Source organism: Capra hircus, chromosome 3, assembly GCF_001704415.2.
Source record: "Capra hircus breed San Clemente chromosome 3, ASM170441v1, whole genome shotgun sequence".
Lineage (NCBI taxonomy): Eukaryota > Metazoa > Chordata > Mammalia > Artiodactyla > Bovidae > Capra > Capra hircus.
Window position 1 is genome coordinate 17,940,039 of NC_030810.1, and position 26,755 is coordinate 17,966,793.

Here is a 26,755-nt window from a genome sequence, read left to right on the forward strand (position 1 = left end):
TGGGGATCGCAGAGAGTTGGACACAACTGAGTGACTTTCAGTTTCACTTTTCACCCCCTCTTTCTGACAGCCCAGCACCTCTTTCTGATATAGCAGAGGAGGGTAGAATAGATGCAGGAAGTTTCTAAGTGGGGAAGGGTCTGAATTTGAGGGATTTGCCAGTTCAGCCTTTGTCTTGGCTTGTGAGCAAAGTATATACACCTCGTTGAGTTTCCCAATCATCACTTCTCATGCAGAAGTCCCAGGTATAATGCTTCTGATAACAGCACCTGAAATCTACATGTAACATGCAGACTGGTGCAATATGATACATATTAACTTAAAATCATTCACCCAGTTCTCCTAGCTGCAGCTGATGGACTCATACAGTCTCTCTGCAGAGAAATTTGGGAGTACTCATTAAGATCCTTAACACCATCCAGACCATTTTGCCCTGTATTCTATTTCTAGAAATGTATCTGTTGTGTGGGGCCCAACCTGTTGGTAGGGAAGCCATCAGCTAGGAATGCTGGAGGCACTCACCCACGGCTGCATCTCTCCCAGCAAGCCCCACACACACTTCCCCCACCAGGGCCAGTGCTGGGGCCAGACAGGCCCTTTTGGTTCTTATTACAATTGAAGGATGCACTTGAGCAAAATCCATCAGGGAACTTTGAGGAACAAGATTTCTTACTCATAGGTCCTGGAGGGCACACAGCATGCCCAAGGGCCATATGCAGTGAGGGAAGGGTGGGCCGGGGGCTCTGCTTTTATCAGGGTTTGAGGATGGGGTGAGGGTTTCAAGAGTTCACTATTTATTTAATGCTCATTTAGCCACAAGTGTGGGAATCAGGGTACAGGAAGAGTGGAATCATTCAAGAAGTCAGTTATTTAAGTATCCAGGGCTTTCTACAAAAGGGATCTTCAAGGGTGGGAGCAACAATTCTTTAGCTGGTTGTTTTGCTGGTAACTACGTCATATAACTGCAATATGTTTATTCAAGCTTTATTCAAGCTGGAGGTCCTTTGAAATAGATGCCTTGAGACTCAAAAACTTACTGTCAGGCACTTACTCTACAATATCTAAAGAAGTAATCAGGGAGATACACAGACTTACTTGCAAGAATATTTAGTCCATGTTACCCCCTTGATAGCAAAAATTTGGAGACCACCTAAACATTCCCACAGTAGAAGAATGGATAAATTAAATCCTGGTATATTTATAGAATAAAATATTTTATGTCCATTAAAATGTTTTAAAATAATAATAGCATGGGAAAATATGGATTATGTTAAAACAACCTGCCCACAGTCTGATTTCTGTGCATCTGGGCTAATTAACATCCATAAGCAGTAATGAGAGCTGGAGTGCCTGGCCAGTCTTTTGCTTCCTCTGCTCAGTCTGATTCTGTGTGATTTCTCCAGGGGGAGCCTGCCCACTTTGAATATCTGATGTACCCATTACACTCGGCATCCATCACTGGTCTAGATACTTGCATCCGCAAGCCCCTCATTGCCACCTGCTCTGTGGATCGGTCAGTCCGCCTCTGGAATTACGAATCAAAGTAAGAAATGAAAGGCTTTGCTACTGGGGTATGCAAGATTTTGGTTGGTAAATTTTTCCATGCAAATTATTTTAGAGAGTTTTCAATTTTAATTACTTAGAAGCTTTCAGCTGGAAACCATTTATAAAAAAATCAAGTCCATCAGACTTCCCTTTTCTCTTTTCACTCTTGCATGAGCTGCTTTATTGACTATGCCAAAGCCTTTGACTGTGTGGATCACAATAAACTGTGGAAAATTCTGAAAGAGATGGGAATACCAGACCACCTGACCTGCCTCTTGAGAAATCTGTATGCAGGTCAGGAAGCAACAGTTAGAACTGGACATGGACCAACAGACTGGTTCCAAATAGGAAAAGGAGTACGTCAAGGCTGTATATTGTCACCCTGCTTATTCAACTTCTATGCAGAGTACCTCATGAGAAACACTGGACTGGAAGAAATACAAGCTGGAATCAAGATTGCTGGGAGAAATATCAATGGCCTCAGATATGCAGATGACACCACCCTTTTGGCAGAAAGTGAAGAGGAGCTAAAAAGCCTCTTGATGAAAGTGAAAGAGGGGAGTGAAAAAGTTGGCTTAAAGCTCAACATTCAGAAAATGAAGATCATGGCATCTGGTCCCACCACTTCGTGGGAAATAGATGGGGAAACAGTGGAAACAGTGTCAGACTTTATTTTTTGGGTCTCCCAAATCACTGCAGATGGTGACTGCAGCCATGAAATTAAAAGACGCTTACTCCTTGGAAGAAAAGTTATGACCAACCTAGATAGTATATTCAAAAGCAGAAACATTATTTTGCCTACTAAGGTCCGTCTAGTCAAGGCTATGGTTTTTCCTGTGGTCATGCATGGATGTGAGAGTTGGACTGTGAAGAAGGCTGAGCGCCGAAGAATTGATGCTTTTTGAACTGTGGTATTGGAGAAGACTCTTGAGAGTCCCTTGGACTGCAAGGAGATCCAACCAGTCCATTCTGAAGGAGATCAGCCCTGGGATTTCTTTGGAAGGAATGATGCTAAAGCTGAAGCTCCAGTACTTTGGCCACCTCGTGCGAAGTGTTGATTCATTGGAAAAGATTCTGATGCTGGGAGGGATTGGGGGCAGGAGGAGAAGGGGACGACAGAGGATGAGATGGTTGGACGGCATCACGGACTCAACGGACGTGAGTCTGAGTGAACTCCGGGAGTTGGTGATGGACAGGGAGGCCTGGCTGCGATTCATGGGGTCGCAAAGAGTCGGACACGACTGAACGACTGAACTGAATGAACTGAACTGATGAGCTAGAAAATCACTTTGTACTTTATTAGTGTTTACTATGTCCCATACACTATTCTTGGCCCTGGGGACATAAAGAAACCAATATCTCACCTCCTTCCATATCCTCCTGTGTCCTTTGACCTTTCCTGTCCCCTCGACACTGCCCTGTCCCCTCCCCCACCACTGGATGGGTTCTTTGTTTCATGGAGCTTTCCAGATCATTGTTTCCTCCTTTCAATCCTGATCACTGCCCCAACAACCCTCAGCTTCCAGCGATTTTATCCTCCAGCCACAGCTTCCCTGAGAATCTCCAGCCTAGATTGGCCCCAGAATATAACTTCTTTGCTTTTACATATAGCTGCTGGGGCTGCTAGGGAAAAAACTGTGCAATACTTCGGAGTTGGAGATCTGAATGGAGCTGTGTCTTCAACATCCCTAAGCACCCCTTGATCAGTCCCTTCACATGCCATACTCATTGCTGAACACTATCCTCAAGTAACCAAAATCTAGAAAAAGAGGCACCAATAATTACAAGTAATAAAGTATCTCAAATGCCATTATAAAAATACGTACCAGATACAGTGGAATGCTCAAGGGACTTAAGTCGGCTAGACTTTTATTCAGTAATGTATCTTTTTCACAGTTCTTTGGAACTATTTAAGGAGTACCAAGAAGAAGCTTATACAATCAGCCTTCACCCATCTGGACACTACATTGTAGTAGGGTTTGCTGACAAACTACGCATTATGAATCTACTTATTGATGATATACGTTCTTTCAAGGAATACTCTGTCAGAGGGTGCAAAGAGGTAAGAACTTCTGGAGGTAAGTATCTTGGAAAGTCAGAGTTGAAATATCACGAACTAACACAGCTGAAGAGGTAGACCAAAGAATGTCTTAGAGAATTTTAGTGGCTTAAGAAAATCCAATTTTTCCACCAAAGTTACTGAGTATATTGGTCCTATCCGTTTTCTTTTTTGCCCACCAGAGTACATCTTTGAACCAAACCGTGTGAGATCCCACGTGCAATCTGTCCTCTCTGGGACTGTGAAGTAATGTCTTTTAAGCATTGAAAAGAAAGTTATCACACATTCAGAGTCACAACTGGGAGGACAGGGTTGGCAATTGGGAGGGATCAGGGAAAATGAGCAACAATGAAAGACAGTAGCAGCCTATCTGATTTCCCCCATCCCCATCCCGAAGATGATGTACAGAAACAAGACAGAGCTGTAAAGAATCACTTTCCCACTCTGAAACTTCTACAGGCAAAATGAATGAGTATTCCACTCTCTGATCCAAACAGCTTCATGATTCATGCACATGGTAGTGTCAGCGTCTTGGCCAGTATGAGCTATAGGAATAGTGACATCAAATAGGCCAGTTCTGAGTCCTATTTACCCCTTCCCCCAATTCCCAGTCCTGCCCATGGTGTCAGCATGAACTCTGGGAAAAGAAGCTCTCAGCTACAACCTCCAGGTAAACCGCTCTTTCTTTCACTCCTGGGCTCTCCTATTTCTTTGCAGTGTTCCTTTAGCAATGGAGGTCACCTGTTTGCTGCAGTCAATGGGAACGTGATTCACATTTTTTCCACCACAAGCCTAGAGAATATCTCAAACCTGAAAGGACACACAGGGAAGGTAAGTGAGTGAGCAGGGCCCAGGGAAACAAGGGCACAGAGTCAAACATCATGCTGGCCAATGGGATATAAGAGAACAAAAGAGAAGTGATTCTTTTCTTCTCAGAGGTCCCTGTCTAGTTGAGGGAAAAGACAATAAAACAAATGCACATTCAGATTTAAGTACTAACTGTAGAAAACGCAATGAAAGAAAAATATGGGTTGTTAGAAGAGGAAGTGATGAGGAGTTGACATGATGGAGATTGGTATGTTCACAAAGGCATGGTCCTAAGGAGTGAGTCAGAATTAACCAGACAGACCTAATGGGTCAAATAATTGCTGATAGGGATCCAAAGACCCTGAGATGGAGATTGCTAGGCGTAGAGGAGGAACTATCTGTGGTCCTGAAACATAGGTATCAGGAATGAAACTTGGCGTGAGCTAAGATTGGTGAGGTTAGCAGGACCTGAGTTCTTGAAATCTTGTTCATGGAATCTTATAGGTGCTGGGAGCTCAGCTGGTAAAGAATCCACCTGCAATGCAGGAGACCCTAGTTCCATTCCTGGGTCGGGAAGATCCCCTGGAGAAGGGATAGGTTACCCACCTCCAGTATTCTTGGGCTTCCCTGGTGGCTAAGTCAGTAAAGAATCCACCTGCAATGCAGGATCCCTGGGTTGAGAAGATCCCCTAGAGGAGGGCTTGGCAACCCATTCCAGTATTCTTGCCTGGAGAATCCCCATGGACCAAGGAGCCTGGCAGGTAACAATCAGTGGGATTGCAGAGTCAGACACCACTGAGCGACTAAGCGCAGCACATACTTTATCCTCCTTTTTCCTTGAAATCACTGAAGACTCTCAGGCCAAGAAATGATATGACCATATTTGCGTTTTACAAGATTACTTTGGCTGCAGAGTAAAGATTGTATCGAAAGGGATGAGGGTAAAGGGGTAAGGAGATTGTTGTCTACATGATGGTAGTATTTTGGAGCAGGATGGAGCTGGTAGCAATAGGAATGCAAATGTATGCATTCCAAAGATATTTAGGAAGTTAAACCAGTAGTACCTGAAGGTAAACTGGATATGGAGCATGAAGAAAAGGGAGACGCCAAAGACTGAAAGGGTAAGAAGTCAGCAGGTGAATTTAGATAGAAAAAGCAGTGGGAAAAGAAAGGCATTCTCAGCAGCAGGACATGTTACAGGTGAGGGCGTGGGAGTATGGAACAGGACGGTGGTTTGTGGCTTATGGGTTGGAACACTGAGCACATCTGAGAAGTGATACAGAGAGGAGCTGGAGAAGTTCGGTGCCTCATGGAGTGTGTGTGTGCCATGCCAAGGAATTGGACATTGGTCTGTAGGTGATGAGAAATAACTGGAAGGACTTAAGAAAACAAGTAATGGGATCAGAAAGATAATTTTCCAGACAGTATTGAAAATGGTTTAGAGGGAAGGGAAGCTGGAGTGAAAGACGTCAGCTAGAAAGTGACAGTGAGAGAGGAGCTAGGAACTAAACCATGGCTTTCATAGTAGGGACAGAGAGAAGAAAGCTATTAAGCTCCACTTAGGATGTGTTATGTTTGCTGTGTCCAGGAGTGTGGTATGTGAGAGTAGATGTCAGAAAGAAGTCTGGGCTAAAAATTCCAATTCAGGGAATTAGGTGGTAGTTAGTGGAAGTCAGAGGCAGAGATTAGATCCCTAAGCGCTCAGGCAGAATCTGAGATCTTGGTCAGGAGACAGGTGAGCAACATGTAAGGGACTGGTAAAGAAGAGAGAGACTGCAAATGAAGGTACAGAGAGAACCTGGAATCAAGGGGTTGTATCAAAGAAGCCAGGGAACTAGTTTCCAGACAGATAAAGAAGTCAGTGACCATTGACTTCAGCAACTAACAGGTCGTAAGTGTAAGCGCTATTAAGCACAAGCTTCCTACTGAGCTTCCTCCACTCCAACAGTGTGATTGCAGAGATGTAGAGGAAAGCACACACAAGGTGAGTGTGATGCTCTTTCTCAAACCAGGCATATCCCCATAGGAAGCCCTACCTCACCAACCCAGAGGAACAGCCATTTGTTCCATCCCTTTACCAGAATTTATAACACTTGTCTCTAATCAGGGATATATGTTAGGTTTACAGGTGTGCTATTAAAAGAAAATACAAAAACAAACAAAAAATATAGGTGGAGCATGCAGCTAAAACCATGCATACAGGGAAATCTTTAACATTAAACATGTATTAGAAAAATGGCAAAGATGAAAATCAGTGATACAACCATCCATGGAAAAAGATAAGTAGAACAGTAAATTAATTCAAAGAAAACAAATGGAAGGACATCATAAGGATAAGAGCAAGATGGAACAGAGAACATTTACACAATAGAAGATCATCAAAGCCAAACTTTGTTTTTTGAAAGCTCAAAATGGACAAACCTTTAGCAAAATTGTTTAAGGGAAAAAAGAGAGAGAGAAGATACAAGTAACCAACATGAGTAACAAAAAGGAGTTATCACTACAGGTCTGATAGACATTTTAAAAGATTACAAGAGAGTATTATGAACAACTTTATGTAAATAAACTTGAATAAATAGATGAACTGACAAATTCCTAGAAAAATTGAATCTGTAATTTAAAACCTGACAAGGAAAACTATCACTGGAGAAGTATATCAGATTTTAAGGAAAGCATGACAGTAATCTTGGGGGGAAAAAAACCTCTTCTAGCGAATTTTTTTTTTAAGTAAATACTTCCAACATTGTTCTAGGAGGCCAGCATAATTTTGATACCAAAACCTATAAAAGACATCACAAGAAAGGAAAATGGTAAGCCAGTCTTTTCTGTGAACATAAAGATGTCCCAAATAAATTATCATCAAACCAATCCAGCAATATGTTAAAAGGATAATGCAACATGACCATGTTGATTCATTCTAGGAATACAACATTGTTTTAGATTTTGAAATCATTAGTGTATACCACATTAATATAGTAAGGATTAAAAAGCATATGCTTATCTCTATAAATCCAAATATAATAAATCAATAACATTAACAGTGTATCAATAACATAACAGATTTAAAAAGCACTTAAAATAATGGGGAATGTACTTTATTATAAAAAATCTTATATAGGACATTTATTTTAAAAACCTACAACAATCAGCACACTTGATTATGAAACTGTGAAATTCAGAGTACAAAACATGATGCCTTCTGTTAGCCTTGTACTGGGTTCTATCCAGTGTGATAAGGGACAGAACAGAAATATACATTAGTCCCCGTGCCGTGCTTAGTCCACTGCTCAGTCGTGTCCAGCTCTTTGCAACCTCTTGTAGCCCGCCAGGCTCATCTGCCCATGGGGATTCTCCAGGCAAGAATACTGGAGTGGGTTGCCATGCCCTCCTCCAGAGGATCTTCCCAACCCAGAGATCGAACCCAGGTCTCCCACATTACAGGCAGATTCTTTACCATCTGAGACACCAGGGAAGTGCAACATTAGTCCACGGGGCTGCCATAACAAAATAGCCCAGACTGGATGGTTTATGAAGAGCAGAAATTTTTCCTCACAGTTTGGAAGGTAGGGAGTCCAAGATCAAACGATCAGAAGAGGGCCCTCTTCCTGGCTTCAGACTCCCTATAGCCTCACATGGTGGAAGGAACCTTTCCTAAGAGCACTCACCCCATTCATGAGGGGGAGAACTCAGGACCTAATCACTTCCCAAAGGCACCACTTCCTAATACCATCACCTTGGGATGTCCAGATTTCAACATATGAATTGAGGTGGGGCTGATGAGAGACAGAAACATTCAGACCATAGCAAAATAAGAGGCGTGAGGGTAGGAAAGGAAGAAAGAAAGCTGTGACCACAGACAGCATAACTGAGTTTGTAGAAAATTTAGAGAATTTACAGATAAACTATTAAACTTCGTGAATCTGGGAATATTGTTGGAAATGATTATATTTAAGTCCATTTTTACATAATAGAAACAATCAAAAAATGTAATTTAAAAAGGACACCCAAAAAGGTGTCTAGTTGGTCAGGAGGTTGGCTGCTTAGAAGGAGACTGAGAAAATGTGTTGGAGATATTAATGTATTGGAGACTATGGAAGCCAGTCGCTCTATGAGAGAGGGGAGTTGCGAATATGGAAAAGGGGAAAAAGTTAGAATGTTGTTTTTATTTGGCAGTTTTGTTCAGTGACTTGGTAAACTCGTTCTGAGAAGTCTTTTTTTCTCCTGCAGTGGGCAGCCTCAGATGTCGCTGCTCAGATGTTTTTCTTTCTTGATCTTTTAGCCTGGTTACCTAGGGCTTGTCCCTGGGTTGACCTAAGCCACTTAATTAGTCATAGATTATGCTTAAGGCCCCTTCCCCAGTTATATTTTTACTGTTGGATTTTTGTTTAGAAAACAGAAAACTGTGATTTTCCTGTCACAGGTCATGGAGTTTATGCTTTTGCCGCACGTTTAGCCAGGAGCTAGTAGTTTCGAGGTTCCCTCTCTGACTATACCTGAGAGGGTGCAGCCTCAGCCATGCACCCCGCCTTCCAGGCTGCCAGGCAGAAGCATGATGTTATTTCTAAGCCTGACTTCCTGGGAGATGCCCCTGGCTCAGAAGCTTATTACTCAGTTAGTGTTGGTCAGATGTTGTGTTTAAACCCTTTGTGCCTGTGAGGCTTCCATCGTGTGTCAGTGGGTTTTTGTGCAGCATGGGAGATGCTTTCAAGTGTCCCCGTATCCTGCCCTGATTTCTCCTGAGTGTGTGCAGCATAGCACATACATCAGCCTTCCTGATCCCCACAGTTGTTTCTCATCCCGGAAGGGCTCTCTCGACTGTCTCCTTCCCTTCTTCTTCCTGATATAATTCTGTTACTGCTCTGCCGTTTCCAGCCTTCTCTTAACCGCCCTCCACCTAGATCTCCACCGATTTAGATGATGCCCGTAGGATGAAATTCTCCATGCTCTGCTCCAAGTAAGTCAGTCTCCTCCAGCAGAGCTGTGGAGCTCATTGTCTTATGACCAAACGTCCCCCTGGGAAGAAGTTCTGCTCCACTGCACCAGAGCGGAGGGGGAGGGGTAGCGACTTTCTTTCCCAAGAGTGACCTGCCTACTCTGTGCGTGGCGCTTGCGGGTGGAAAGGCGGTGGGATCCCTCGTCTCTTCGGCTCTCGCCTCATGGTGTAGAACCCCCACGCATTGAGTTAACTGGGGTACAGTATCCTCATGCTTCTGCGCTTGGAGTAGTTTCCACCAGCAGGTGGGACCGGCTAGGGGAAGGGAGATGAGGTCCTCTTGGCCACACTTGCCTGGAATAGAGCTTCTGGGTAGGGATGAGAAGTGCCAGCAGGTTCCCCAGGATGAAACCATAGCCAATGGCTAAGCTCTGGGGGAGAGAGGGAGCCCCACCTTTTGGCTACAGCTGCCCAGAGGACACTGGAAAAAAGTGTTTGAGGATGAGGAGGGTAAAGGAGCAGATCAGCACTTATATCCTGCAGTCTCTGTTCCTCCTGAGACTGAGTACATTTTCCTGAGTGAATGTTTCTGCATTTTCTATATGCCCTTAAGACAATTGCCAGAGACTCTAAATAACTGTTTTTATAAACTTTTTGGCCACACCACGAGGCGTGCTGGATCTTAGTTCCCCAACCAAGGATCAAACCTGTACCCCCTGCAGTGAAAGAGTGGATTCTTAGGACTACCAGGGAAGTCCCTAAATAACTGTTTTTATGATTTCTAAGTTACTATTATGTAAGGGATAGGCCAGCTGAGGTTCTTACTCTGCCATTTGGAAGTACCCTCTCTATGCAATTTTTGCAACTCCCTTTGAATATATATCTGTATAATTATTTCAAAATAAAAACTTTTGTAAAATATAGCAATGATTGATTGCAGCATTATAGGAATGATTATGATTCAGTCTTTACACTTATAAAGTGAAACAGAAATGAGAATATTTAATCTTCAGTATTTTGCAAACGTCTGAGGAAATAGAATGCTAACTTTCCTACAAAGCTATGGTTTGTGTTTACTGAAGGGTATGTACCAGGAAAGGACACTCTGCCTCAGCATAGTGAATCACGTAAGGGGGTCTCCTCCTCTCCTTGAGAGGGGTGTGTGTGTGAGAGAGACAGAGAGAGAGAGAGTGTACATGCACGCTCCCAGCTGGGCATGTCTTCATCCCCTGTAGATTCGTTCAGTTGCGTGGAATACAGATGACAGCAAGCTGATTTCCTGTGGCACAGATGGTGCTGTGTACGAATGGAGTCTGTCCACAGGAAAGAGAGAGACAGAATGCGTGCTCAAGTCCTGCAGCTACAACTGCGTCACCATCTCTCCTGACGGCAAAATCATCTTTGCTGTTGGGTCAGACCAGACTCTGAAGGAGATTGCAGATTCCTCAGTGAGTCTGCCCCCGTCCCTCCTCTGGGCTGCTGCCTTGATCTGCCGAAGACAGCTTCCTGTGTTTACAGCAGAAAGGGGTTCTCTGAGAACAGGGCCCTTCTTCTTGGGAGAACACCTGCCTCCTCATCCCTAGAGGATCAGCTCAGTAATTGTTACTTCTGGAATTTCCTGCCCAGTGCCCACCTGACTCACTCAAGTTGTGGGCCCTTTTCCATTCCTCCTTTGCTTGCTGACTATAACTTCTCTCTCACCCTCCAGGGAAGGAGATCAGCAGCATCTCTAAACACTCTAACCCTTGATTTGCACCTACTTCCATGGGCTAAAAACAGAACCGTAGTTATTGCTGTCACCTAAGCTTGCCTCCATAATTGTTTGGAAATCCCCAAACTCTGAAATTTTAAAATTATGCACCTTGGCTCCCAAATAGTTAAGGGAGGAAAGAAGAGCTTGGCAAGGACACTTCCTGGAAAAGGATCAGTGTCCTCCACGAGCCCAACCCAGGGGAGGATATCTCTCCAGTATGCCCCCAGGTAGCCCCCAGTGTGGTGGTTTCCACGGCGCTGCACCAGAACAAAGCTTCTTAAGGGGAGGGCCATGGTTCCCATCTCTTGGTATCCCTACTAGGTAGCACAGTGCATGGCCCACAGAAAACACCCAGTAAATAATTAATGGCTGGGTGGATGGATGGGTTGATGGACAGTAGGGTGGATGGACAGATAGGTGGATGGATGGATGGATTAAAGAGTGAATTAATGAATTAATGAATTAGTGAATTAATGAATTAATTCCCTGAGAGTGTAGTTTTGTTCCTATAAGACCTTAGAGCTCTGTAGCTCAGACAGTAAAGTGTCTGCCTACAATGCGGGAGACCTGGCTTTGATCCCTGGGTCAGGAAGATCCCCTGGAGAAGGAAACGGCAACCCACTCCAGTATTTCTGCCTGGAAAATCCCACGGACTGAGGAGCCTGGTAGGCTACAGATAGGTGGATGGATGGGTGGATGAGTGAATTAAAGAGTGAAGGAATGGGTTAATTCCCTGACAGTGTAGTTTTGTTCCCATAATGGACACTAATAACTATTTGCTGAATAAATTTATGATCCACATCCCATTATTAGTTTGAGATACACGATAGAAGAGCAGTCGAGAGCATACTCTCGGGAGCCTGAGTGTAGGTGGGTGAGTTGAGGTAACTTACCTAGCATCTCTGTGTCTCTGTGGCTCTGTTTCATCATCTTTAAAATAGGGATGATGGTAACCGACTGAAAGGGGTTTTGTGAGGGTTAAATGAGTTACAACCTGTAAAAGCAGTAGAACGCTGCTGGGTATCTTATGAAAGTTTCCTTAGTGTTATTCCTAACTCCTAGAACTGTTTACTCATCAGTCAGCCCGCCAAGAAATATTTAGTTTGTGCCCTTTTGTGTTGTAGACACTATGCCAGATGCTAAAAGGGATGGAAAACACACATTTTAAAATCCAGAAGTTGCCCTAATGATGGTATTAAAAGCAAGGAGGAGAATGACCTGGGGACACTGGGGACACGGTTCAGCCCCTCGCCCTGAACAGAGCTGGCTGTGTTTCAGGTAATTCGAGAGATGTCAGCATTTGACGTCACCTACACAGCCATCGTCATCTCCCACTCCGGACGCATGATGTTTGTGGGCACCTCGGTGGGAACCATCCGTGCCATGAAGTACCCGCTCCCTCTGCAGAAAGAATTCAATGAGTACCAGGCCCACGCAGGTCCTGTGACCAAGGTGAGGGGGACCATTTCCCTGGGGTTCAGTCCCAGATTCAGCTCGCGAGAGATCCACCTGGTCCTGTCTGCTGTGTACCTGCTTTATCCCTTCTCCCTCCCAGCATCTTTTCTCTCCCCTTATTTATTAATCCAGCCAAGTTTTCAGTAAACACTTACTGGCTCTTAATACTCTGTTTGAACTACCCCCAGGAATTTGTCCTAGGAAGTGGTCAGAGGTGCCCCTGAAGATTTATGTACAAGATTGTTCATCATATTATTTTTCATAATAATATGGGCCATTTGAGAGATGCTGTGTGGCCCTGCTCAGCTGTCCTCTACAGGCCAGCACACTCATGCCCCAGCTGCTAATGGCTCACAGCTGTCCTTCTCCGCAGAGTTGTTCTGGACTGAAAGGAGACATAGCCCAGGAGATGAGCCCCCATCCCTCCCCAGGGGCAATAACATGAGCACACATTTATAAATTGTCCTTCCATCCCCCCTTGTAAAAAAAGCAGTGTCCATGTTTACAATGGGATCCTGAAGAACAGGCTCTGGGAAATGTGTTCTCTCTCCCTCCTCCCTCTCTTGACTCCAGTTGAACAATACCAGCCCCTGAGGTTTTTCATTAGGTCCCAAACTTTAAATTGACTTGCCTGCAGACACATCCTTATTAGGAAAGGACTTTTTCGTTATAAACTAGAATATTCCTGTACTGAACCTGAGTCTTGGGTCCGGAGTAAATTACTATCACATATCTCCCCACTTTGCTTTAGAACCACTAAATTCTGTGGATGTTTACTTTCCTGATTATAAAAGCAAGACATGTTTATTTTAGGAATAAAAATCCTAATGGCATCATCATTAATATACTGATGCATTTTCTTCTGCATTTTTGTGCATATGCTTTAAATAAATTAAGATCATACTGTATGTCCTCTTCTGTTGGGTGCTTTTTTAAAATTTGTGCTGTGGTAGGCATTTTTTTGTACAATTAAATATTCCTCAAAAGCATGATTTTAGCAGCTATTCAAATATCCTATCACAACGATGGATCATAACTTATTTAACTCATCTCTTACAACTGGGCATTTAAATTATCCCATGAGCTCATGAATATCCTAGTCTGTAGATTCCTATGAGCATCTCTGATTATTCCCTAAGACTAAATGTCTAGACAGAGAGTGAATCCTGAGGGAAAGAGAATGGCCATTTTTAAAGTTCTTGACACATTTTGGTGATTATGAGAAGAGAGTTTCCATAGTTGATAACTTCAGTTTTCATTTTTTATTTTGAAGTAACTATAGATTCACAAGAAATCTAAAAAATAGCATCAAGGTCCTGGTGCTCCTCACCCAGCTTCCCCCAATAGTGACATCTGATGCACAGCGTCAAACCAGAAAACTGATGTGGTACACAAGGTGGGGTCCCGTATCATTGTTTCTCATGCATAGGCGTGTGCAACCACCACTGCACGCAAGACACAGAACTATTCTGGCACCACGAAGAGCTCCGTCCTGCCCCCATCATAGTCCCCCCGCCATGCCTAGTCCTCGGCAAACGCTAATTCAGTTTCCATTTCTATAACGTTGACACCTTGATCATTTTATGTAAATAATCATACAGTATATATATGAAATTATCAAGATGTCAACATTATAGAAATGGAAAATAATCATACAGTACCTGGAGAAGGGAATGGTGACCCACTCCAGTATTCTTGCCTGGAGAATTCCATGGACAGAGGGGCCTGGCAGGCTACAGTCCAGGGGTCGCAAAGGGTCAGACACGACTAAGCGACTAACACACAATCATACAGTATATGACCGTTTGAGAGGAGCTTTTTTTCACTCAGCATAATATCTTTGATCTCCATGTCAGTTATTTCATATATCAATACTTTATTCTGTTTTCTCTGAGTAGAATTCCATGGTGAGGGTGTGCCGTGATTTAACTGTCTACCCCTTGTAAGATATTTGATTTTTCCCCATAGGTCTTGGGCTGCTACAAATAAAATTGCTATGAACAACTCCATACTGGCTTTTATGTTAACATAAGCTCATTTCTCTGGGGTAGATGCCCAGGAATACTGTTGCTGAATCATATATTGCAAGTATGTTTATGTAGTTTTTCAAGAAACTGCCGAGCTGTTTTCTATTCCTTTCAGCAATACACGAAAGATCCAGTTTCTCTGCATCATTGCCAGCATTTAGTATTATCACTTTTTTTTAATTTTAGCTGTTCTGGTAGGAATATAGTGACATTTCATCATAGTCTTCATTTGCATTTCCTTAATGACTAATATTGTTGACTATCTTTTCATGTGCTTATTTGCCGTCTGTATTACTTCTCCATTGAGATGTCTCTGTATCTTTTGCCCACTTCCTAATTGGATTATTGGTTTGTTTTTTTTAGCGGTTGATTCTTTCGTGTACCTAATAATTGACTAAAGATTCCAAATCCACAGAGAACATATACTAGCCTCATCTTTTCATTCATTCCCAGAAGCCCTTGAGGGTTCCTATCTCACTCTTTTCTGAGATCGAATCTTCCTCCCTGGGAGGCTGTGCCCGGGCCTGCATGGGGTGGGGATCTTGCGCAACCACTGGTCTTGCCCTGCTCTGCACGGCCTGGGAAAGCCTCCTCACCATGCTCGTTCTCCTCAGATGTCGCTCACCTTTGACGACCAGTTCCTGCTGAGCGTTGCCGAGGATGGCTGCCTGTTCACCTGGAAGGTCTTCGATAAGGATGGTCGGGGAATCAAGCGAGAGAGGGAGGTGGGCTTTGCTGAAGAGGTGCTCGTTACCAAGACAGACATGGAAGAGAAGGTAAGAACTGGATCTGACGAAGAGCAACAGGGGAATTGCCTGTCAGACTGCGTCCAGGGTCCTGGGACCGGCACAGAGCCCCTCCCTGGCCTGGCTTCACCCGTGCCCAGTGCAGACCACCCCCACCACCACCACCCTGTGTCCTTCCCACCCGCCTGTGCCTCTGCCATGTGGCCACTCTGACTAACACTGAGCTGTGCTCTCAGCCTGTGACCTAGCTCTCCTCTCCTACTCTTTGCAAGCAGGTGCTGCTGCTGCTAAGTCGCTTCAGTCGTGTCCAACTCTGTGTGACCCCATAGATGGCAGCCCACCAGGCTCCCCTGTCCCTGGGATTCTCCAGGCAAGAACACTGGAGTGGGTTGCCATTTCCTTCTCCAAGTCATGAAAGTGAAAAGTGAAAGTGAAGTCTCTCAGTTGTGTCCGACTCTTCGCGACCCCATGGACTGCCCCCCGCCAGGCTCCTCCGTCCATGGGAGTTTCTAGGCAAGAGTACTGGAGAGAGGTGCCATTGCCTTCTCCTTGAAAGCAGGGACTGTGACATAATTCACTTTAATGACCAACAGTTTCCAGCATATGCCAAGCATGTGGGAGACAGTCGATAAATACTTATAAAATTAATGTGGCACACTGAATATTCCAGTTGTATCTGTGAAACTTAAATAACAGCTGGTATCTGGAACCTTTTTTTAAAAAAAAAAAAAAAAGATATTTATAAAACAGTCCTGAAATCCACTGCTTTCAATAGTAAGACAATAAAAGTAATAATATCCAGTAACCAACCTTTTGCGGGGGAGCTTCCCTGGTGGCTCAGTGGTAAAGAAGCTGCCTACCAATGCAGGAATCACAAGTTCAATCCCTGCGTCAGGAAGATCCCCTGGAGGAGGAAATGGCAACCTACTCCAGTATTCTTGCTGGGAGAATCCCATGGACAGAGGAGCCTGGTGGGCTACAGTCCTTGGGGTCACAACAAAAGAGAGTTGGATACAACTGAGTGACTAAACAACACACCCTTTATTTAGGTTTGCCACAAACCAGACACTGTGCTAATTGCCAACACAGGAGACACAGGTCTGGTCCCTGGGTCAGGAAGATCCCCTGGAGGAGGAAATGGCACCCACTCCAGTATTCTTGCCTTAGAGGAATTCAATGGACAGAGGAGCCTCGTGTGCTACAGTCCATGGAACTGCAAAGGAGCTGGACACGACTTAATGACTAAACAACAGCAAACCTTTTTCTTAGGTTTGCCATAAATCAAACACTGTGCTAATTACTTTATAAGTATTTTCTCATTTAAATCTCACAACTGGAGAAGATACTATTGTTTTCCCCTATGTTTCAGGACATACTTTTGGAGAGATTGAGTGGCATGTCCATGGCGCTACTACACACAGAGCTATTACAGTTAGGAGTAGGCGCAGAGCACCAATCCAGACTTCATCCATAGCCCACTTCCATCATCATGGCCTCAGAGCACCTTTCCTCCTGTTGATCCAGCCAACAGTCCAATCACATGTGTTTGGAGTGCTCTGAGCCCTGTGCTCCCTGAGGAAGAAGCCCAGCGAGTGGTATTCTCTCAGGGCGCACAGAGCGTGCACAGCTGTGCACTCACGGCCGTTCATGCAGAGTTTGATGTGCATTCACTGAGTACCTGATGTTTGCTGGTCACTGGGGTTGCATGTGTGGAAAGACAAGCTGGGCCCTGTGATCAGGAAACTCACACTCACGCAAGGGACAGCAACAAGTGAAAGCAGCAGGAACGCAATGCCAAAAGGGCCCCATCGTAGGATGATAGTCCCCTGGGGACTCCCGGAGATCACTCTGGGAGCTCCCTGGAACTTTCTGCAGGAAAGGGAAGTGGGAGGAAAGGCTGAGGGAGAGCCTGTGACGGTTGGTCTAAGCTCCTGCAGGCAGGCACATGTGTCTCCTCCTCCTTCTCCCTTTTCTCTCTTCTTCCCAGAGGGGAGAAGAAGACACCGAACAGGACACACCAGGCTGCACCAAAGCCTGAGGAGTCTGGGCCCTCCTGACCCCGCCCCCAGCTAGGCCTGACAGCGCTGCTGCCAACCGGAAGTGACCAGTGTGTGTTCCCCTCACTTCCTGAAATTCCCTTGTTTCTCAGGCTCCATGCGCCCACACTCATCATTGCCTGTAAAGCCACTGACTGTTCCTCCCCAGCAACTTTCCTGGCCCTTCCTTCACCTGGCCTTAAAAGTCACCTTGCCCAGAATTCCCAACTCTCACTTTTTCTTTATCCTCTTTCTGACATTCTGTGTAACTTTGTGATTCACCCAGGCTGAATTAGTCATTAGTCATTCATTTATTCATGTATCCAACTAGTACTTGCAGAGGGATCTGCCATGTGCCAGACACTGTGCTAGATCTGGGATTACAGAAATGAAAGACATAGACAGTCCTGGAGCTTATATCACGGGAGAAGGTGTGGGTAAAATTTTATTCATTTATTTATTTTGGCCCTGCCACATGGCTTGCAGGAACTTAGTTCTTCAGCCAGCAATTGCACCCACACCTTTGGCAGTGAAGCATGGAGTCCTAGTCACTAGACAGCCGGGGGAATCAGATGTGTAGGGAGTGTTAGGAAGGAAACGGTGCTGTGAGAGCACCAACAAGGGGCCCTGACCCAAGCATACTGGTGTCTGAGGAAGCAAGCCTTGAACAGAGCCTGCAGGACATGAATGTATGCAGATAGGTGAGGGAGAGTGCTCTGAGGAGGATGCCCCTAGCTAGTGGGGCTGGAGTGGAGGGGGTGCTGCAGACAGAGGTTGGAGCTGAAGCAGAGAGAGGAGGTGAGGGGGCTTTTATAGCAGGTTTTAGACTTTGGAGATGGTTCCTAAGGCCCCATTGATGATCTGAGTTAGGCAACGACTTGATAGACTTTCATCTGGAGAGACTTCTCGGCAGCAGCCACGTGGAGAAGGAGAGAGGCAGGAGGATGAGCAAGTGCTTCCAGTGCATCGTGTCAGAACCTGTGGTTCCGGCCAATACACGTATCCCACTCATCCCTGGAAGACCCCCGGGGCCACATGTTCATCTGATAAGTGTTTATTTTGTGCCGACTCTGTTGCTGGTCCTGTGCTGGGCTCCCAGGATAAAGCAGGGAAGCAAGCCAGGCCAGGGCAACCCTCAGGGAATGGTCCAGTCAAGGGAGGTGAACTTCACCCATAGTCCTCTCACTCATCTGCACCACATCAGGTACCATTCACTAAAACCTCTCCAGAATCTTTCCACTCTGATCTGCTCCCCAGCCTCTGGCCAGGCCCTTACCATCGCCCACCAGGACTGTGCAGGGCCCCTCAACTAATGCATCTGCCCTCAGTCCTTCTGTAGCCCAGCCTGGGGACACACTGCCTGGCTTTGGGCACTTCTCACAATTGGTAATGATATGTCTACCTGGCTGATTCAGTAACCGGTAAGTTCCACGGAGGCAGGAGCCCTGATTCAACAAATACTTTTTGAATGCCTACTGTGTGTTCAGCACCATCTAGGTACCTGAAATACATCAGTATATAAAACCAACAAAGATCTCAGCCTTCTTGGAGATTGAATTCTAGTGGGGGATGAAGACAAAAGGCAATAAGCAAAATAATACATAACATTTAAAAGTGCCAAGATCTAAGGGGATAATGAAAAGTAGAGCAGGGTAAGGGGTGGGGAGTCCGTGCTGGGAATGGGAATAGCAAGGGGAAGGAAGCAGGATTAAATCAGGTCCATGTAGACCTGACTGAGCAGGTGACATTTAAGCATATTTGCAGGATAGATGTGCGTTATTAGCCTAATGCCTGTCACTCAATGGAGCTCCAAACTGAATAGGTGTTTTGGAGACAGGAAGAAGCTCATATGTCTCCAGGTGTCTGATCTGTGTCTTATGTGGAAAGATGACGCATGCTCTGAGCACAGCTGCAGGTACCAGGGAGCTCAAGGCCACAGGTTTAAATAGTCCGATTCAGCCGCGCTATGAATGTTCTTGATTCTGTGTCCTCCTCCCAAAGGCTCAGGTTATGCTGGAGCTGAAGACTCGTGTGGAAGAATTAAAAATGGAGAATGAGTATCAGCTTCGACTAAAGGATATGAACTATTCTGAGAAGATTAAGGAGCTAACAGACAAGTTTCTCCAGGAAATGGAGTCCTTGAAAACAAAAAACCAGGTCTGTTGACTCAACAGCCTCAAATAAGAAATTTCATATTCACTCAAGACAACTAGCACTCGCTCAAACAATAAGACATATGATAATGTTGATAACATCAGAAATGCTTATAGCAAAGTGCTAAGTGGAAAAAGAGAAAAAAGCAGAGTATAAAAAACTCCTTATGGTGAATGCTACAAACGAGGTAAAATAGATACACCTAGGGCGATTTTTAAGAAAATAGATAAAGATATGACCATCTCTGGAAGTTGAGATTGTGGACAGTTTGAATTTAGTTCTTTATGCTTTTCTATAATTTCCAAATTCTCCACCAGGAGAATATGTTACCTTTCTGATAAAGAGAGACTGACTTAATAGCAAAATGAAAAGTAACAAGAAAAATAAAGTATGGGAAGAGAAAGCTTACAGAATATTGATCTCCTGATTGTCAGTAAGTTAAGTAAAATTAGTCTAAATGGCCTTCTTGTCAATAACATTGGTCCAAGATTCTCCTGGAATGATTTTTCTCTTCTGTACAAACCTGCCTGGCCCTTCTTCCAACGCTGCCAGTTTTTTGCTCAAGTGGTATTTGGTTCTTTTATGTTATCTCTATGGGTCTAAAAACACCCTGGCAGTTAACTTTAGTATTTCATTCATTTAATCAACAATTCTGTGCCCTCTGTACACAGAATACAAAGTTAGGTCCCTCCTCTGTCTGCAAGGAGCTTTCCTGCTCCGTTAAAGAAAACACTTTCTTAGAAGCTGACACATGTACATATCCAAGGATTTCCTTTGAGAGCAATGTGCTAACAACAGAGGATTCAAATCAATCTTTACCTTTTCCACCCAAAACTCCATTTGGTGCCTGTCCAAAACTGAACTCATGATTGACAAGATCCATTTCACAGAAGGGATCGGTATAGAGATAATATAGAACTTTCAGAGCAGACTATAATACAGATAAAAATGATAGCTTGAATGTTGTTCATAGAACAACGTAAGGGCTTGGGAAATTTGTGAGTGAAGGAGGCTATTACTTATACAATTGGTGCTTCTCACAGTGATGCTTTCCGCAGACGTGTAGAAATGAGAATATTTGACTCTGTGTCTTAGGTTTTAAAAACTGAAAAAGAAAAGCAGGATGCACTCCATCGTGAACGCATGGACGACCTCCTGGACAAACAGAGCCGGGAATTGCAAGACCTGGGTGAGGCCACCCCTGGGCAGAGGGCGGTTGGTTGGGGGCAAAGTCCGACAGCCCTCTGGATTCAACCCCAGTCTATAAACAGCCTGCCTTTATCCCCTGGAGCTCACTGTGGTTTTTATTCCTGTGTATTTACTCATTCTTTAAACACAGGTTAAATACCTACTGCGTGCCAGTAGGAGATACAAAGAACTGTGGGTTTGGAACCTAATAGGCTGCACTGGGTCCCAGACTCACCCTGACTTACTGGGTGCTCTAGGGAGTCACCTAACCTACCCCAGCCTCAGTTTACTCTTCCAAAAGATGGGGGTACTGATACCTGTTTTACATACTCAGGACATTTTTCTTGGCCCTGAACCCCCCAACATCCCTCTGCACTTTCCTGGAAACCTTTCTGCCTAACATCGAAGGGAGGGAATCAGGTTGCTTTATATGACGATAGCGTGGGGACCCTGTAAGGAAGATGGGTGTGCATTTGAATGTGGCCTGTCGAAGCAGAAGCTCTAGCTGGTGCTGGAAGGGAACGGAAAAGCAGCCAAGGCTCCTGAGTGTCCCCGGGGCTGGCGCTACCATCCCTCCTGAGGTAACCTTCCTTGCTTCTCTCCAGAATGTTGCAACAACCAAAAGTTGCTTCTGGAATATGAGAAGTACCAGGAGTTGCAGCTCAAGTCCCAGAGGATGCAAGAGGAGTACGAGAAGCAGCTTCGGGATAACGATGAGACCAAGAGCCAGGCCCTGGAGGAGCTGACTGAGTTTTATGAGGCCAAACTGCAGGAGAAAACCACCCTCCTGGAAGAGGTACTCACAGGAAGCCGAGCTGTGCCTCCTGTTCACAGTGCCATCCCGCAGCCCTTGCCCGGGAACAGCCCTGAGAGCCGTGGGGAGCCTCGCTTGACCTCCTTTTCCTTCCCCACCTTCCTTCCTGAGTGTGCTTCGTGGCCTTGTTTTGTGCTGTTTCTGTGTTTGTGTCCCTGGCAGCTAGGGGCCTCCCTGAGTGGGGAGGTGCTCAGCCTTTCAGACCGCAGTTCCTTGGCTAGACTAAGTTCATCCCCATTGTTTTCTTCTAACTGTATCTTCACCGGGGAGAGCTTTCTAGCAGAAGCCTGTAGAACCTGGAGACGGACAAGGTACCTGAGCCATGGGGAAGGTGGTTGCCTGAAACCCTTTGCAGCTCCTTATGTCTCACAAGATAAAATCATTCCTTCACGGACTCAACAAACAGACCTGTGTTACAGGTTTACCAGCATAAGTGCCGGGTGGTCAAGCAAAGCGAAATGTGGGGCCAGGTTCTCGGTTGGGTGAGAGAGGCGGTCACACAGACTAATGTTCCTCAAAATGTAGACGGGACAGTCGGGACGCAGACACAGAGCACCTCCCCTCTCCACCTCCTAACCCTCCACCCACCCCCCACATCCCCTGCTGCTGGCCTGCAAAGTCAGAAAAGGCTGGTAGGAGCTACTGAGATCCTGGAGGCATGGAAGCTGGGATTAACCAGGAGACAGGGAAATGCAGGAGGTTAAGAGAGAGTGTCCAGGCAGAGCAAAGTCATCGAATCTTCCAGCAGATGGGGTTGCCGCAATATCTCATTTCCTGAGATGAAGAGAAAATTGAGAGAGGCCAGATGGTCTCCTTTTTGACACAAAATTCTGGCAGATGGTGTTCTGAGAGTGAGGGCGCAGGAGAGTCATGAAGGTGTGGAGTGATTTGGGGGTTCTTTGGTGTTTTTTTTTTGGCTGCTCTGGGTCTTCGTTACGGTGCATGGTCTTAGTTGCCTCATGGCATATGGGATCTTAGTTCCCCAGCCAGAAACTGAACCCACTTTGGAAGGCACATTGTTAACCACTGGACCACCAGGGAAGTCCCCATATGGAGTGATTTTTGAAGGGAATGATCAAGAAGAGGATGAGCAGGTCTGTAGCTCAAGGCCTAGCTGCCTGGGACTAATTCTGGCTGCAGTCACCCCACCCCACCCCCCCACCCCACCCCCACCCTCCCCCACCCCACCCCCACCCCCCCTCCCAGCCTGTGTGCTTTTCCACAGCAGGGCTCTGAGCGTAAACGTGTGAGCAAGGAAGGCACAGGGCAGCCCTGACCCAGAGCCGGGGCTTCACCGAGTGGTGAAAGTAATGGTCTGCTGGGAACCAGCCACTGGGTCCAGGCCAGAGTCAGTAAGGAACCAAGAGACAGTGGATGAATCGAGACTGGGCCAGGGAACGTGGTGAGGTTGAGAGCCAAGGTGGCGTACCTGGGATCCAACAGAGAAGTCACCTGTGCTCAGAGAACAGGGCCTGTATTTTAAGGCTCAGAGGTGGCACCGTGTCCAGGGGGTGGGCCTGAGAGTGGGTGCAGGAAGATAGGGTCACAGCACCAGGAGACATCTAGGGTCCTCTGTAACCACCCTGATGATGGCAGGGAAGCTGCTGGGTCAGCATCCAGACGTCCTCGGTGAACTGGGACACTGCCCGGGCGGTGGAGGTGGACTCAATAGGAAGTAGAGGGTGGAGGCCACACAGACTTGGCAGAGGCTGAGCTCAGATAGCAGAGAGAGAGCCAAGAGAATTCCACCCCCACCCCAGCCCACCTGATGCCAGTTCTACAGTGTGAGGAATGCTGCCTAGCTGCCCTGCCTACCTGCCCAGCCCCATTTCCGGTTGCCCCATCCAGCTTCCCACATCCAGTGATGTGGAGCCTCCAGAATTCTTCTACACCAACCTCTGAGCCCCTGCTCAGGATGATGCTTTTTCACTTGGCTGCTCGTGTGCACCCTCAGGGACTCAGGACAAGAGCCAACTCCTTGACAATTTTCCCCTAACCCCTCACCCTCCTCCTTCCCCTTTTACAGGGCTAGGCATCCCTCTGTGTTCTCAAGGCCCCCAGACCCCTTTTGTCCGTGTGGCTTATACGACAACATCTCAGTCTACTGGGCTCTGCTTTTAGGGTGAATGGATCCCCCCAGAGTAGCGAGAGGCCAGCCTTCCTCCCCAGACCTCTCACAGTGATAACAAGGCTTTTTCTCTTTTGAGTCAGCAGGATTTCAACTCAGAACTTTCCTAGAGAGATGCCTCCCAAATGTCATCTTACTAAGCTGACTGGGATTCTTCTACTTTTTAGCAGATCAAGAGCAGGGGCTGGTGGGCCCCTCTAGGTTACGGACGGAGTCCACTGGCCAGACTTCCATCCAGCAAGAGTCTGGCCAAGAGAAGCCTTTGTCAGGAGGTCATTGAGCTCAGTTTTAAAACCACCTGCCTCTCTCACTCTGCAAAACACTCAGTCAAGGGATGGTATGTGCAACCTGGGAGAATGCCAGGGTCAGAATCAGAAGAAAGCCACTGATTCTGCTGAGATCTACAGTGTCCACCTCCAGGCAGCAGTGAGCAAGGAGGGCTCCTGCCCCAGTCACTCCCCACGCTCCACCAGGCAGAGCTTGTTCTCCCAGCATCTGAGCTCTAGGCCTTTACTGATTCAGCACCAACTCTATACCGTATACTGTGCTGGGTATTCACTGCAGTGGACAGAGATGTGGCCCTGCCATCGTGGAGCCTCCATGTCAAACAGGCATTTATTACGTGATGGGGGATATACAGGCTTCACACAGGAAATGATACCTCAACCAAGAGCTGGAGGAAATGTCAGAGAAAGCCACGGGAAGAGGCTGGAACCGGAGGTACAGCAAGTACCAAGGTCCTGTCGCTGAGGGCCGTGCGCACTGGGGGAGCTGCAGTTAGTTCACACTGGCAGGAGCTCAGGGCGGCAGTGATGGCTGAGGCTGGAGAGCTGAGCCAGGCCTGCCTCCTGAGAGTCTGTGGACCGGGTTCAAGAGTCCAGACTCTACTCTGAGGACAAGGGTGAGGCAGAGAAGGCTTTCAAGTTAGGGGCGGCATGACCAGGTGTGTGGTTTCGAAAGCTCCCCTCGACTAGAGGATGAGATCAGACTGGAGGGAAGCATGGCCAGAGGCAGGAGGCCCGCTGGGAGGCTGAAAACAGTCCAAGCAAGAGATAATGGGGGCCTGGGCAGTGGCAGAGGCATAGAGAGGTGGATGGATTCAAGAGGTGGAAAGGGTGGTACTGACTGGATTAGGGAAGGGGGAGAAATTAAAAAGCCACTCATTCACTCAATGTTTATTGAGTGCCTACTGTGTGCCGGTGCGCATTGTACACTGGGAACTCATGCTGGGCCTGATAGGCTAGGCTTTTACCCGCAGGGAACGTACATCTAATGGGAGAGACAATCAAGTAATTCCAGAAATAAACATAAAGTTGTAAGTATCACAGGTTTAGTGAAAGGAAGATAGAGGGAGGTGCTGGTGTCGGTGTGAAGAAAGCCAGAGGTGGAATGGTGGGTGTTCTGATGGGACAGGGATCAAAGCGATGGAGCGTGAGGCCTGGTCTGGTAGGGAGAGAGGGACAGACAGGACACGAAGAAAGTGGAAGGGCCAGTGGACCCATGGCCTTGTTTTCCATGTCTGTGCTAACACTCGGTCTTTCATCCCCGTGATAGCCTTTGATGCTCGCCTTGCCCTGGGCCCTCTGAGCTCCAAGGTGCCACCTATCCCCACCTCCCCAGGCTCACACTCTTCTTCTCTCCACGCCAGGCACAGGAGGATGTCAGGCAGCAGCTGCGGGAGTTTGAAGAGACCAAGAAGCAGATTGAAGAAGATGAAGACCGTGAGATCCAAGACATCAAGACCAAATATGAGAAGAAGCTTCGGGATGAAAAGGAATCAAACCTGAGACTCAAAGGAGAAACAGGCATCATGAGGAAGAAGGTACCGGGCTGGTCTCTGAGAGGCATGGGGGGCAGGCCTGGACTGCACTGCAGAGAAAGCATGGGGTGGGTGGACGGACACGGAGTCAGCTAACAGTGGCTCTGCCCAGGGTAGGGGCCGGTGGGGTGGCGGGGACGGGCAGAATTCCCACCTGAATGTCCTCAGCTCCAGCAAGTGGGTTTGGAAAGCAGCGCCGGCCAGTGAGAAGGTTCCCCCTGCACAGACAGGCAGACAGATCCTTACCACACCCTCTAATGGGGTAACTGTTGGGGCTCGTCCACCTCGCTCCTGTTTACAGGAGACAGGGAGGTTCACCATGGCACTGGGGAACCCTTTGGGCTTTCCTTTATTGGCAAGTGGGATTTAGAGTTTTCAGGGTTAAACCCTTAAAGTGGAAATGAGGTCTTTGGAGGTGAGATAGATAAAGTCTGCTCCTGGAGGTATCCTCAGGCCCTCAGCGTAGGGAGTCAGGGGTGCTCCTGGTCAGACACTGTGGGTGGGAGAAGGATTGGGAGTAGAGGGTACTTAGTTTACAAGGCGGGGGAGAGGTTTGTAGTCACTGACAGCCAGGCAAGGAGGCATTCAGTTCACAGATCTTTATAGAATTGCCAGTTCAGTTCAGTTCAGTTCAGCCGCTCAGTCATGTCCGACTCTTTGCGACCCCATGAATCGCAGCACACCAGGCCTCCCTGTCCATCACCAACTCCCGCAGTTCACTCAAACTCAACATCCATAGAGTTAGTGATGCCATCCAGCCATCTCATCCTTTGTCGTCCCTTTCTCCTCCTGCCCCCAATCCCTCCCAGCATCAGAGTCTTTTCCAATGAGTCAGCTCTTCACATGAGGTGGCCGAAGTACTCGAGTTTCAGCTTTAGCATCATTCCTTCCAATGAACATCCAGGGCTGATCTCCTTTAGAATGGACTGGTTGGATCTCCTTGCAGTCCAAGGGGCTCTCAAGAGTCTTCTCCAACACCACAGTTCAAAAGCATCAATTCTTTGGCACTCAGCTTTCTTCACAGTCCAACTCTCACATCCATACATGACCACTGGAAAAACCATAGCCTTGACTAGATGGACCTTAGTTGGCAAAGGATTGTCTCTGCTTTTCAATATGCTATCTAGGTTGGTCATAACTTTTCTTCCAAGGAGTAAGCATCTTTTAATTTCATGGCTGCAGTCACCTTCTGCAGTGATTTGGGAGCCCAAAAAAATAAAGTCTGACACTGTTTCCACTGTTTCCCCATCTATTTGCCATGAAGTGATGGGACCAGATGCCATGATCTTTC

The 26,755-nt window shown here is 46.5% G+C and overlaps 1 protein-coding gene across 1 annotated transcript in view; it reads left to right on the forward strand.

Annotated features, from left to right (window-relative positions):
* Positions 1–26,755, forward strand: part of CFAP57 (cilia and flagella associated protein 57) — a 68,022-nt gene that overhangs the window by 15,385 nt on the left and 25,882 nt on the right. The window contains exons 6-15 of the mRNA XM_018042755.1: positions 1,404–1,543; positions 3,442–3,607; positions 4,322–4,435; positions 10,580–10,792; positions 12,376–12,549; positions 15,194–15,355; positions 19,363–19,518; positions 20,611–20,704; positions 21,309–21,499; positions 25,294–25,467. Of these exons, the coding sequence (XP_017898244.1) occupies positions 1,404–1,543; positions 3,442–3,607; positions 4,322–4,435; positions 10,580–10,792; positions 12,376–12,549; positions 15,194–15,355; positions 19,363–19,518; positions 20,611–20,704; positions 21,309–21,499; positions 25,294–25,467 (1,584 nt within the window). The remainder of the gene's footprint in view (positions 1–1,403; positions 1,544–3,441; positions 3,608–4,321; positions 4,436–10,579; positions 10,793–12,375; positions 12,550–15,193; positions 15,356–19,362; positions 19,519–20,610; positions 20,705–21,308; positions 21,500–25,293; positions 25,468–26,755) is intronic.